The sequence below is a fragment of the Notolabrus celidotus genome, chromosome 22, assembly GCF_009762535.1.
Source record: "Notolabrus celidotus isolate fNotCel1 chromosome 22, fNotCel1.pri, whole genome shotgun sequence".
NCBI classification, from domain to species: Eukaryota; Metazoa; Chordata; class Actinopteri; order Labriformes; family Labridae; genus Notolabrus; species Notolabrus celidotus.
The window spans coordinates 519,232-533,065 of record NC_048293.1 but is presented as its reverse complement, the minus strand read 5'-3'; the positions used below and the strand labels follow the sequence as shown (position 1 = coordinate 533,065).

Here is a 13,834-nt window from a genome sequence, read left to right as displayed (position 1 = left end):
GCTGATAACTTTTAATAATTATCATTTGATATGCTCTTTGTAGTTTGCACTATCTACTGATGCTGTAACACTGTAAATGTCATCATTGTGGGACGAATAAAGGAATATCTTATCTTATTATTTTCTATACAATAGTAAGATTTATTATTTTTCCCTGTTCAGGATACATTAAATATTTATTTTGCATTATTAATTTTTTTTATAATTTTTAATTTGATTCTATTCGTTATGCAAAATCTGTCCACTGTGTTTCTTTCATCTGACTTTTAAGAGAACACATTTTCTTCATGCATTTATTCAAACAGGTTAGGGTACTTAGGGGATTTTTAATTAGTGTTTTGGTCTATTAAATGTTGCACTATGGTAAAAAGGTGTATCAGTATTTCCCAAAGCCGAGGTCTAGACCCGGAAATGTCTTCCTTTATCTACAACAGTTTGAATATTCACATCTGAGAAGATTAAGAAAATAGCTGGACTTTTATTTAACAGCTGACAACATATTTTGTCATCTTTGCCTCCCTATCAGTATATCTATGTTTCTGATCATCTTCTTGTTGTGCTGTAATGTTTTAATTTCTCTTCTGGGATCATTAGATTTGATGACTTCTGTATTCTTGAATATCACCACAGAACACCATAGGAAGTCATTCCTGCTTGTGGCCATCAGACTGTACAACTCCTCCCTCTGATCACTGAACTATAACCTGTACTTTATTCTATTTTATTTGATATTTATTTTATTGTATTTGTATTTATATCTTATATTATTCCTTCTTCTATTAATATCTAACTTTCTTACATACTGTTTATAAGAGCTCTATAATGCCTAAATTTCCCTCCCTGGGATAAAATGAAGTATTTCTGGTTCTGATCATAAGAGATTTTTAACAGCTGTATTATTATTGTTGATTCTATGTGAACCTCAGCTTATAAATGAACTGCTGGTTAAAAGAGGAAGGAAACACGCCTGTTAGGTTTCACTTCCAGCTGCAGCTCTCTCCAGATGAGACAGGCAGGTCTCCCTGACAGAAATAGTGCAGAATCAGCCGGTGGTGTGTGATTGTCTGCAGGAGGCTGTGTGCTAATAGATGACTGACAGGACATTGTATTTTATAGACACTGATGCATCTCCACCAAATCTTCCAGAGCCACAACCAGAGGAACTGGAGGAGATGCTGATTGGTTGTTCAGGGAGCTATGACTACTGTTGCTATGTGAGCAGGCAGCAGCAGCAGCAGCAGCAGCAGCCTTTAAGACTGAGACGGTGAGCAGCCTACAGAGACTACATCTACATGTTCTGCCGCTGCAGTCACTAGAGGCAGAGAAAACACTGCAGATACTGTAAAATCTAGCAGCTGAGTTAGAGGTGTGGCTCTGCAGCAGAGGGGGTTAGGTGTCAACATGAGGAAGCAGAGGAGCTTTACTGCTGTGAGAGCAGTTTTTAAGATTCAGAGTTAGGTTGGAAAGCTCTACAGGAAGGGTTTTAGTGGAAAAAAATAAAGTTTTTATAAAGACCAAAGCTCTGTTTGGATGTTAAACACTACGCCTGAAGCACCTACTGTGAAGAGATTCAAGATCCAGCCAAGAGGACATCTCAGCAGAAATGAATCTTTCTTGATCTCATCAATCAAAATCAGTGTAACAGTTTAGTACAAGCATCAACTACTTTAGTACTGGAGTAACTCTGACAGTCAATCAGCATGATCAGTGTAGCACAGAACAGAACGATCTTTCTAAGAGGTCTGACAGAATTCTCTGTAACTGAGAAAAGTAACAACCTTCACATCTTTCTGACAGAAGCCACAGAAACCCTGATTAACATTTTAATCTTATAATGATGCTGATTCAACATGCCGGCATAAAGGGCTCAGAAGATAGTGTGCGGATGAAATCAGGTCAAGTTTCTTTAATTAGTGAGGATATAGCAATATTTTTTTATCTCAATTTTTAGCAGTCTTGAATTGAGCTCTTTATAATCCAGCTACAGCCAACACTTAGGAATGTTAGGCTCTAGAGTTATTAAAGGGTCCATGTAATGGTATTTCTAGCTGTTTAAAACATGCAGCCTCTCAGTTTCTAACCTCAGTGATGCGAGTGGGCGGGGATCTTATGACAATGAGGTGCTGCACTGATTGGCTGCCTAAATATTGTCTGAGGGCGGAGGCTGCAGACCTGTTCAGACTGGTGCAGAGGTGAAAAAGCGCAAAGACAGATTTGGTGAGCGCTCCAGAAGAACCCGCACCTGTCCACTAAATATATGATCCAGAATCTGACCCTAAAGAGGAGGAATAAACTTAAGTGTTGCAGCTGTGGTTTCAACAGCATGTCTCTGAGCAGTATGTCAAAATTTTAACAATGCCCTTGTTAGAAATAAAAAGGAACCACTGTTTTTGTTGGTCTTCTGGTGCAGGGACAGAATATACACACGTAGGTTAGTTTTTACAACCAGCATCAGAGCAGGTGGCATGCCTGGCTCTAACCTCCGACATCTTGACTCTGCAACACCAAAGATAAACCACCATAGCATAGACGGACGGGGAATGCTCAAGGAGTGGGACTGGTTTTGCATGCATGCCTATGCAAATCACTCCATACACCGAGTCTGACTTTGCTTTGCAGAGTCAAGACTGGGTAGCTGATTTGTATTAAATACTAACAAAGAAACTTTAAATATACACACATTATTCCAACATGATCTGGTCTACACTAGCTTGATCTGACGTACCCCACTCCTACTGATAAGACTGCAAATATTACATCAGTATCTGGGATCTACAGGCTGTGCTGTGTCAACGTGTACATAAACATATCTTTAAAACAGGGCTCATATCAGAGCAGATGACTTTCCATGTGGCTTCTGTCCAGAAAGATACAGGCTGTGTGTTATTGAACATGTCTGAGCTGAATGTAAAGACTCTCAGTGACGTGTTGAGGGCTGTGTACTGTACTTACCCCGTTCCACTCCACGCTCATACTCACTTCCTCGCCACCGTCCGGCCCGCTCTCATATTTCACCGTGTCAGAGGTCAAACTCTCGCGGCTTCGCTGCTTCTCACGGGCCTCTGGCTCGCTTAAGACCTCTGCCACACGCTGCTTGTGAACATTGTCCAGACCCTGAAAGCACACACACACACACACACACACACACACACACACACACACACACGGAAGCATAAATGCCAATTCAGCTAATCCAATTAAATCAACAGCTAGGAGCCTCTGCTACCTGCAGCTTGAGCACACTGTCACACAGATGGGAGCTGTACAGCTGACAGGAGCAAGTGCCAATTCATCCAATCCAATTAATATTAAAGCTGTGTACTTATATAAGCTGCCACTATGAGAGCAGGCCCTGGCAGACACACATATCTAACAGTAGGACAATTACAGTAGGGAATTATTCACGAGTCAGTAAGTAAAAAAAAGACCTTGATATCAACATGTATAAAGGTTAAATTTAGTTTTAGTATTTGGGAACTGGAAAGCCAGGGACCCCAATGACACTTTGTCCAAACATAGTCAAACAAGTTGGCAAAGAGAAGCAGACTCTGGCTTATTTAAAGTCTGACCAATGATGCTTTTAAGGTGAAAAAGCAAACTGATGCAAAGACTGTTTCCTCTGACCCCGTCTGCAGAATAAATTATTCACAAGGGGAAAACCCGGACTGACAGGATCACAAGAGGTATACTGATGATGCTCTCAGAGTCTGGATGCCTGCGTGTTTAACTGCAATGTGATATTTCCTCTCTTGGGTCATAAAGAAATTGACACGGATTCAATCGTCTTCTTTCAAGTTCATAAATAAAAAATGATGGAAGTAGCTGAAGTTTCTAAACTCCCATTCAATCACAAATAGTAGTGAATCAAGTGAATGATTACATTTTGACCCCCTTCTTTTTCTCCGATCATTTTCAGTTTTCTGCAGAAAAAGTGGAGCTTCAGTTATTTTGTGCAACACAACGGTTTTGTAGCGGATTAGGAGATCATTTGAATGAACAGTAAACATCTGCTCTGCCTGTCTGTTTGGCCCTAATGGGTTATTATAACAGAGGAAATGTACCCTTGCTGTCACACCTTACTGCCTCTCAGTTTGGAAGCACTCGTGAACAGAGTGTCATAAATATCCTTACATTTTAGCCAGTGCTGCATGGAAAGATGTTTCTACACGTAGCTTCTGTTTGCATCCTAACTTAAATGTAAAAACATCAGACAAAACAACTAAGACTGTTATTTTTCTTCACAATTCTTGTCATGCATTTTGAATTGAAGTCAAGCTTTTTCCCGTTCCACCATGACTTCATCTGGTTGCAAGTTTGAGTGTAGATGCACGAGTTTGACATCCTTTTAAACATGTCACAAAAATAAACCAGCCAGTGTGGACTGTGGACCAGTGTGCATGGATAGGCCAATGAGGAACTGGTTCTCTATTTCTATCACCTGAATAAAGTCTAAAAAAAAGAATTTGATTAGAATAAAAGAATCCTTTTTAATGTGCATGGTTGGATTTGACACCACATTGGTATCGGTTTCTACAACAGGATCACAGTTTAAACAGTGTCATGTTTATTCTCACCACAGAGATGCTTGAAATGAAGTTTGGAGGGAATTCTAATTTAGGCTAAAAGCTGCAGTGCTCCTCCTCTGCCTCTTATCTCCACAGGAAACCTCTTAACTCACCCGCCATCAGAGGCAGATTGAAAGCTGCGGTGTGTCCACATACTAATTATACATCATCTCGTCCTACATTTTACACTATTTAAACATTTTCTGCCTTTTAATCTGCCAGGAGCCGCTGAGCCGACATTGGTAACCAAACAGAGTCATCCGGTGCCATCTCTGCAGCTTTAACACAAACAGTAGCTCCAATAAGGAATCCTGTGTTATCAGTCACATCACTCAGAGGCCACACCTGCTTTCTGGAACGCATGGCAGCTTCCTCCAGAGTCTCGGCCGCCTCGAACTTGCCCTGCCGCCTGTAGAGGGCGCCCAGATTCTTCAGGGTGGTGGTCACTGTGGGGCTGAAGAAGAGAAGAGGAGTGTCTCGTCACTGAAACTCATTGGTTCAGGAGTTTTTTTGGTCATGCAGAGATAACATTTCATATCACCATGCTATCATGCTAATTAAGCTGAATTTTCAGACTGTTATTTTTCCAGATTACTAGATGATTTCCCTTTTCAGACCTTTAGAAATAAAATAAAATACAAAGATCATTATCGTTCAACCTCTGGTCATGAGCTGTGGCAAGGGACCGAAAGAACTAGATCGCGAATACAAGCGGCTGAAATGAGCTTTCTCTGCAGGGTGGCTGGGCTCAGCCTTAGAGAGAGGGTCAGGAGCTCAGACATTCGGGAGAGGCTCAAAGTAGAGCCGCTGCTCCTCCAGATCGAGAGGAGCCAGATGAGGTGGTTCGGGCATCTGGTCAGGATGCCTCCCGGACGTCTCCCTGGGGAGGTGTTTCGGGCACGTCCGTCTGGGAGGAGACCACGGGGAAGACCCAGGACACGCTGGCGAGATTACATCTCTCAGCTGTACTGGGAACGCATCGGTCCCCTCACAGAAGAGCTGGTGGAAGTGGCCGGGGAGAGGAGTGTCTGGGCTTCCCTGCTGAGACTGCTGCCCCCACGACCCAGAACCGGATAAGCGGAGGAAGATGGATGGATGGATGGATGGATTATCGTTCAACCCCTGTTGTAAATTTACAACCAGGGATGAGGCTTGAAAACTGGATAGTACTCAGTTATCAAGTCTCACTACTCCAGAAGTAATGAAACCAACGCATCAGGCCTCTGATGCTGTCATCATTTCAGTATGAATGATGCCTGTAATATTGCTCTATTGATTTAAAATCCCTTGTTGTTGGTGAACATCTCAATGTCCTACTGCATCTCTTCACTCAGTCAACACTGAATCCATCAAACCAACCTACCTGTCGACTTTGCAGGCTTTGTACCAGCCGCCATATTCTCCAAACGGTGATCCGTCCTTCTGCTTCCCCTGCGAGACAGAACCCAGGTTCATTAGATAACATCAAAACAATCTCAGAGAGTCTGCAGGGACTTGACTGAACGTTTCAGGTCAGCCACTTAACTTACTGTGAAATAGCTTTTGCATTACAGGATGAAAGTTAACCCATTCCAAAACAAGGGGCTTTCATAATACCCTCAAAGATAACTTGATAGGGTATTTAGTCATGAGATTACAGTCTGGCTAGTCCCTGAACAATCAGACACTTAAAAGCATGGCGAAACGAACTCCTCGTTGGGAAAGTCAGAGACTCAGTCAGCATCAGATGGTAATTATTGAGACTGAATCATCTAATCCAACTCTTTGTAAAGTGAATCCATCTTAAAACTGTCTGAGTGCCTTCATCCTGCTGTCAGTGGAACTGAGTATTTTGTAATCTGTGCATGTGACAAAATCCAGACTCTGAGTTAACACGGACAATTTGAGATTTGGAAAGACTCTGGTAACAACATTAAATACAGAGATGAAGATATGTTGGTCACCTTGCTTTGTTCCTCTCTCTCCTCAGCATGCATCCATATTGGTTTGTTCTCATCTGCAGAAAAAACACAAAGTCAGACACAAAATGAAGCAAATCATGACTTACACACATCCACTCCCCTGCTCGGCAGAACAGAGGACTTTAAAAAGTCCCTCTGGCTCTAAAGAATTCTATTTTTCTTTTGAAAGGTCGTTCTTGTTTACAGCCACCGGATGATACCAGCAGCCTGAAAATATAACCTTTACAAAGAGGGAGAGAACAGCAGGGTCTGTCAAAGAGGGGACTAATTTGTTGATGTTTTGTACTTATTTAAAGTCACTTTGGATGAGAGGACTATGGCTGAAATCTGTTTGGGTATTTCTTTTTATAATCCAGTCACATGACATACCATCAACGGAGCCGAACTCCCTCTCATGGGCGCGGGTGAGGATTTCTTTATACAGAGTTTCAGCCTGCTTGAACTTGCCCTGTTTGAGGTAACAGGATGCCTGCAAAACAAAGAGAGCCAAATGTAAAGAGTCAGCACGACACTGTGAATGATGAAGACAAGGAAACACTCCCAGAGGATCCACTGTGCAGAACATTTCCTCCTCAGGTTTCAGACTGACTGATATGCCTTTTTTACTAACTTGGTGTGAAATGTTTGTATTAACAGCAGCGATAGCATGCTGAATCCTGCGTCAAAGGGAACAATTTCAGCATAGATGTTGACAGAAGATGACAAAGTAGTAGTCCTAACGGAGAAATGAGTAAGATAAGCATTTCAGCCTAAATTTAAAAAATTGTTTATATTGTTGATACAAATTTAGACTCATTGCTTGGTCACAAAACTTTTGAAATCGACTGAATCTTAGGGAAAAGAATACAGCTCGACTTAAATGCAGGAAAAGTCTGAAAAAGCTTTGAGATACTTTAATTTATTGGCTTTTGAAATCTTCTTTAATTCTGCTGGAGTTTTAAAAACTGCTCCCTAAATGTGCAGACACTCCTGTCACAAGATTTAGTGATAGAAATATGTCTATAAATAAACCGTGTGAACTTAGTAACTGGGATAGTGTGTAGCACAGCTAACTCCGGTTAACCCAACTGGCTAACATGCTGTGTGGCGTACAGACAACTCTTAGAGCAGGGGTTCTCATTTAGTCTGGCCCCTAAAGAAAATCAGGACCTTAAATGTATGAAATATGCTTTTTAATGGTGGGTGAAAAGCATCATTACAATACATTACTGCAGCCTACTGAGCTGGAGTGTGAATAAAGTACCTCGCTGCTGCTATATCAATGTATGACAGGAAGCACATCTTCATAATAAAGGTAGGGCTAAGACATTTTACAACAGATTTTTAACAGATACAAATCTGTGACCTTCTGAGAAAGGCCCCGTGACCCATTTTTGGGTCCTGACCCACCAGTTGAGAACCACAATCCTGAAGCAACACTATCATTTGAATCAATAAGTTAAGCCCTATAGCAAAGTTTAGACTCTTTTGGGAGTTATTCAGCAAATGTTGTTGATAAAAACGAATGACACTTTGGATAATTAGGTTGTTTTTGGGTTAAATTCTTGACCTTCAAGAAGTTTTAAAGGTGACAGATCACGCTTTTTTCATCAATATATATTGGTCTAAGAGGTCCCCAAAACATGTCTTTAAAGTTTATGCTCAAAAAAACACTTTGAAATCAGATTTTGGTCTGCCTGAAAATCCCTCTTCTTCAGTCCTCATCAGAACACTCTGTTTTCCCTCTGACCACGCCCCCTCAGGAAGTGGATGTGCCTCGGCTCTCCAGCACGTTGATCTAATGTTTACATGTTGGCTGAATATACATGGCTGCTCAGAGACCGCGTTACTTCAACCCTCTGAATCTGATCCAGAATCTGATCCTGACGGAGAGGCGCCTGCAGCAGGACCTTTCTGAAGGATTGGTCACAGATTTAGTGTTTCTTGTTGTTATATTTGTCAGTATGTAGACGTGTGTCTTGGTACACAGCTACAAACATGTAGCTATGTGGCTATGCTAACTAGCGCTAGCACTTATCCATGATAAATAAAAATCATCCACTAGGTCTTCAAATCTGCAGACGTGGGGAGTAAAACTGACCTCTGCCAGAAAGGCAGCAGGACCTTTCTGAAGGATTGGTCACAGATTTAATGTTTCTTGTTTTATTTTTCAGTATGTCGACGTGTGTCTTGGTACACAGCTACAGCTACAGCTACAGCTATGAACATGTAGCTATGTGGCTATGCTAATTAGCGCTAGCACTTATCCATGACAAATAAAAATCATCCACTAGAGTAAAACCGACCTCTGCCAGAAAGGCAGCAGGACCTTTTCTGAAGGATTGGTCACAGATTCTGTGTTTCTTGTTGTTTTATTTGTCAGTATGTAGATGTGTGTCTTGCTACACAGCTACAGCTACGACATGTAGCTATGTAGCTATGCTAACTAGCGCTAGCACTTGTCCATGACAAATAAAAATCATCCACTAGATCTTCAAATCTGCAGACGTGGGGAGTAAAACCGACCTCTGTGTTTATTAAGAAAGCCTACAACTAGCATGCCTCCCTCCTAAGCTCCTTGTTAGCACACATGTGTGCAGGTAATGAAAAACGGAGGAGGGATTCAGTATTATTTTATACAGTCTATGGGCTGAACAAGCTCCGAGCTCTGACTCCGTGACAGACCGGATATTGTTGTGACGTAACAAAAACACTGAAGTCTGAAACGGCTGGTTTCACACACATTTACAGAAAGGTGGAGAAATCAGAACAGGGGCAGAATGGATTTTTTTCTTACTTGGGGGGTTTGTAGACATGCCAGGGACACATATTTCAGGTAAAGAACCATTAAAAAGTCCATTTTGCATGATATGTCACCTTTAAGGTTAAACTTAAACAGAAAGGTAAATATGTGTTGTGTGGTGTTGCCGTTGGCCTAGCAGTCTAAGCGTGTGCCCCATATACAGAGGTTGCAGTCCTTGTTGCAGCGGTCGCAGGTTCGATTCCCATCCTCTACCATTTGGTGCATGTCTTCCCCCACTCTCTACTCCCCACATTTCCTGTCTCTCTCCAGCTTTCCTATCCAATAAAGGCAAAAATGCCCCCCAAAAAACATTACTTCAAAAAATATATTTATATTTGTTGTGTGTGCAGGCCGCAATCCTTCATCAAAAACTAGCTGCTCCCACCACACATCCCTTCTTCCCTCTCACCAGGTTGTTCTTGGTTTTGGCCACGTTGGGGTCGTCGGGGCCCAGTTTGGTCTGGTAGATCTCCAGCGCTCTCATGTAGTAGTACTCCACCTCCTCGTACTTGCCCTGGTTCTGACACAGCAGGGCCAGGTTGTTCAGCTGCTTGGCCACATCTGGGTGGTCCTTCCCCAGCACCTGGGACGGAAGCAAACAGAGAGGGAGGTAAGGAAAACAGTCATTACATCAAACCAAACGAGTTTCAGAAGACAAAGTGTCCCTAAAAAAAATGTGTGTGCCATTTGGTCAGCAGCCCTGAACCGGAGTGAGACACACCAGCCTGGGACCGGGAGCTGGAGGAGCTGGGGCTTTGTCTTTTTGCTTTTGTTTGGTTTAGCTTTACTTCTCCAGCATCAACCTTTCAGTTTATATCTGTATCCCAGTTTTATCACTCAGGTGTGGCTTCTTTAGGTTCTGACTATATGTCGGCCACTAACAATCAATAAAAACAATAGGAGACTTGTTTGAAGCAGAAGCAATTATGTCCTTCCAGCAGCTTCAGGACAAATTTGGAATATCCTCCTCAAAGTGTTTCGCATATTTGCAGATTAGAAACCTTATTTTAACAACTTGCAAGTTTCCGAATGATAAATACATCAGGAGCCCTTTTGATACATTTTTACTAACTCCAAATATTTCTAAAAAGTTTATTGCTCTTTTCTATCAGAAGTTGCAATCCCTTGACCAATATAGCATTGATAAAATCACCAGCACGTGGGAAAAGGACCTCAAAATCCAACCAAGTCATAAAGAGTGGTCAAAGTTATTCTCAATGTCAAATAAAATCTTTACATGTGATCGTCTAAAGGAAAGCCAGTACCGAATCCTCCATAGGATTCAACGTACACCTCAATTTCTAAATAAATGTAGCTCTAATATGTCTCCACTCTGTAAGAAATGTCAGAAGGAGGTGGGAACTTACTTTCACTTAATATGGCAGTGCCCTATGATAGCACGGTTCTGGAAAAACGTTAGAAAAGAGGTACATTCAATCTTAAACAAAAAAATCAAACTTGAACCTGCATTGTTTCTGTTGGGATTTCCACAAGATGGTCTAGATCTTAATCAATCACAATACACCCTTCTAATGAAATTGTTTCTACTAGCAAGAAGGTGTATTTTGTTTCAGTGGATCAAGGACAAACCACCAACAGTAACACAGTGTTACAGAGAAATATACAAGGTCATTCCAATGGAGAGCCTCTCTGTAAAGTTAAAAGGGAACAACAGATATTTTTTTGAAATTTGGCAACCAGTCTTAGTTTATCTACCCAATGAAATTACAGATTTGTTACAAAAAGTCAGAGTACCCCTCAATCTGAACCCTATTTTATAAATAAGAATTGGATTTTCCCATCCTCTTTTGCTGTTTTGGTGGGTTGCCGTTAGCCCTCTCCTTCTTTGGGAAGGGCTTGTGGCATGATGCCTTGTATATGTTTACCTCTTTGCCAGTGTGTGTTTTGCTACTTGAGTGGCATGTGCTATGGGGTGTTGCTGTCTGGTTGTGAGTCTTGATCTGGGGGCTGTCGGGTTATTGTCTTCTTGTCTTGTTTTGTTTGTATCTTGTGGATTGTTTTGGTGTTCTGTCTTTTTCGTCTTTTATCTTCTTTGTCTTGTACTGATGTGTGTTGTTGTTGTTGTTTTTATGTCTTTCTAGTTTCTGTTTTTTTGTTGTTGTTGTTGATGTCCACTTTGAAAATTAATAAAATATATATATACACATAAAAATCAATAAAAAACCTAAAGATGATTATTCTAGGACCAAAGAATATTTTGTACATCCCTTGCCTGGTTGCACTGACCCTCGCACTGCTTTTATAATTTGTTTTTATCGTTGCTGATCCTAGAATTTATGCTGAGTAAGATTTAATAAAAAATGAATACATTCAGGCCTTCAGAGAGGGAATCAAATCTGTAACAATTTAACCTACATAAGCGTATCCTAAAAGATTTGACCGGTGCCAGACTGGTGGACTTTTGACCTGCTTGATTAAATAAAAGCTGATTACACAGAACAAACAAGTAAGTTAAGCAACATGTAACATTTAACTATATTCTCCTGTCTGCTCAGAGCCAATCAGAGCAAAGAAGCAGAACAACCAGGAAACATAATCTTCGAGGTAGAAGTGTTTGTGTTCATGTGGATATGAGACCAGTGCAAGCTTTTTTCTACTGTGCTCAGGAGGCTTAACGCCATCAGACGCCAGTGTAGCAGGCGTGAAAGAGATGCAGAAGGATCATTAGAGTCTAGGTGTGGAGAGGGTTTTATGGAGTCTGGCAGATTAGAGAGGAGGGAGATCAGAGAGGGACAGAGAGAACGAAAAATGCAGCGTGGAGAGAAAAAGAGAGCGGAGAGGCTGAGACTTTGGAGAAAAGGAAAAGGAGGATGAATGAGAGAGAGAGGAAATGTCAGCAGAGGTGTTTTTGTTTGCCGAGTAAGCACCTTTTTGAAAATAGAAAAACTGGTGAAATGTTTAATGCAGATTAAGTTCCTTGCTATCTGTCCTTTAAGGAGTTTGGGTTTGAGATTACTTCTGTAGATAAGTCTGCTGGAGGTCTGAAGCTGAACCCCTCCTAAGCTTGACAGGACCGTCACCCCTCCCTGTAGGGGCCTGACAGCCTCTCGGGGTGTGTGATCAGCAGGATGGTGCAGAGCTATCTGAGCTGTGCCACCTGCAGTATTCCCTCCCACGCCTCCTCCTCCAGATTGAAACAAATCTGACAGCTTTTCAGTAAACATCATTAGCTGAAAAAAAAGGATTTCCATAAGTCGAGCATGGGGCCAGACCCGGGTCACAGAGGCATTGATTGCGTTTATTGATAGAAGCCTTCAAATACCAAAAGTGCTGCAATTTGTGGTGGTTTTCCAGGAAGCTCTTAGACATAATGCTTAATCTGAAATTAAGCAGAAAAGCCTCTACTTACAGGGCACTCACTGAACCCACAATTTGGCAAAATATTTACTGAGTAGGGGAGCTTTTGACAAATTCAGGCATTTGGCTTTGTGAGAAACGAACACCTTTCTATGAAGATAGCTAACAGCAGGCAGTGATTTAGCGTCTCACTCACGGGCGTTTGAACAGAAAGGAAAACCTTCACTGATGTTGGGCAGTCAGGCTGGCTGCAACATTAAGCTCTGATGTGATCCTAAACTTGATTAGAGCTTCAAAATTGAGGAAAATATTTTTGGTAATGTTAAATCCTCAGAGATTTGTAAGCCCCTTTCACACACACCGCACTCCTGGAAATTTCCTGAAATTGACTGAGTGGGCAGCATGTGCTAGACACATTATTCACCCCCACTTTTTTCAGACTTCTTCCCCTAGTCCTCTTTGTAAAAACTCTGCAAGTCATGGTATATCAATGTGTGAATACAGCAGGTAAAGGGAAGACAATGTACCATGAGTCGGTGGACAGGGATGACTGTTCAACTTTGGAAGAGATTTGTTGTTTTATACTCTTTACAGCTCACCTCAGTTTTTTGTATTTTGTGATTTTTTACAGTTGTGTTTGTATTGCATAAACTTCCTTACACCTGTTAAAGTGGTATTAGTGCTTAACACTCACCAATACAGGACACCTAGCTACCTAGCTTGATGTCATTTCCTGTCTCCCAAGACTCCCCCCACCCAACACATGTGAGAGGCACACTTCCAACAATATGAAGTTCTGAGAGTCTTGAATTGATCTTGAAAGCGTCAGGAGTCTATCTATGAGTAAGGAGGCGTCTAGATCTGTGGTGGATGTTATGGTTTTCTCAAAGTCATTTTGTTTCACAGAAAGTAAAAGACTTGCAATATTGAATATTCAGCGACATGCCAACTAGCACCTAGTGTAAATTCATCCCTTGAAATAACAACTTCAGCTCCCTGCCCTTAAATTTCTACCACAGACATGTTTTGAAAGAGTTCGATAATAAGCTTGTAAGGGTGATGAGTTTTCAAACCTGTTATTATTTTGACGGGTAAAGGAACGTGTTGTAAGACAGTTTTTTTTACATTTTGGGTTAAAAAACAGCTGAAAGTAAAAGTTTTCATCACTCTAGCAGGAGATAATAAATCCTGTTACAGACAGTTTTCAT

General features: G+C 41.4%; 1 protein-coding gene across 3 annotated transcripts in view; it reads right to left on the bottom strand.

Moving 5' to 3' along the window:
• Positions 1 to 13,834, bottom strand: part of klc1a (kinesin light chain 1a) — a 54,860-nt gene that overhangs the window by 9,748 nt on the left and 31,278 nt on the right. For 2 of the 3 annotated variants that reach the window (XM_034675709.1, XM_034675710.1), the window contains exons 8-13: positions 9,718 to 9,891; positions 6,896 to 6,995; positions 6,509 to 6,561; positions 5,929 to 5,996; positions 4,911 to 5,019; positions 2,980 to 3,114 (exon numbers count right to left, since the gene is read on the bottom strand). In XM_034675709.1, coding sequence (XP_034531600.1) covers positions 2,980 to 3,114; positions 4,911 to 5,019; positions 5,929 to 5,996; positions 6,509 to 6,561; positions 6,896 to 6,995; positions 9,718 to 9,891 — 639 coding nt within the window. Of the gene's footprint in view, positions 1 to 2,952; positions 3,115 to 4,910; positions 5,020 to 5,928; positions 5,997 to 6,508; positions 6,562 to 6,895; positions 6,996 to 9,717; positions 9,892 to 13,834 lie in introns of all 3 variants that reach the window. The other variant, XM_034675708.1, reaches the window with a different exon arrangement.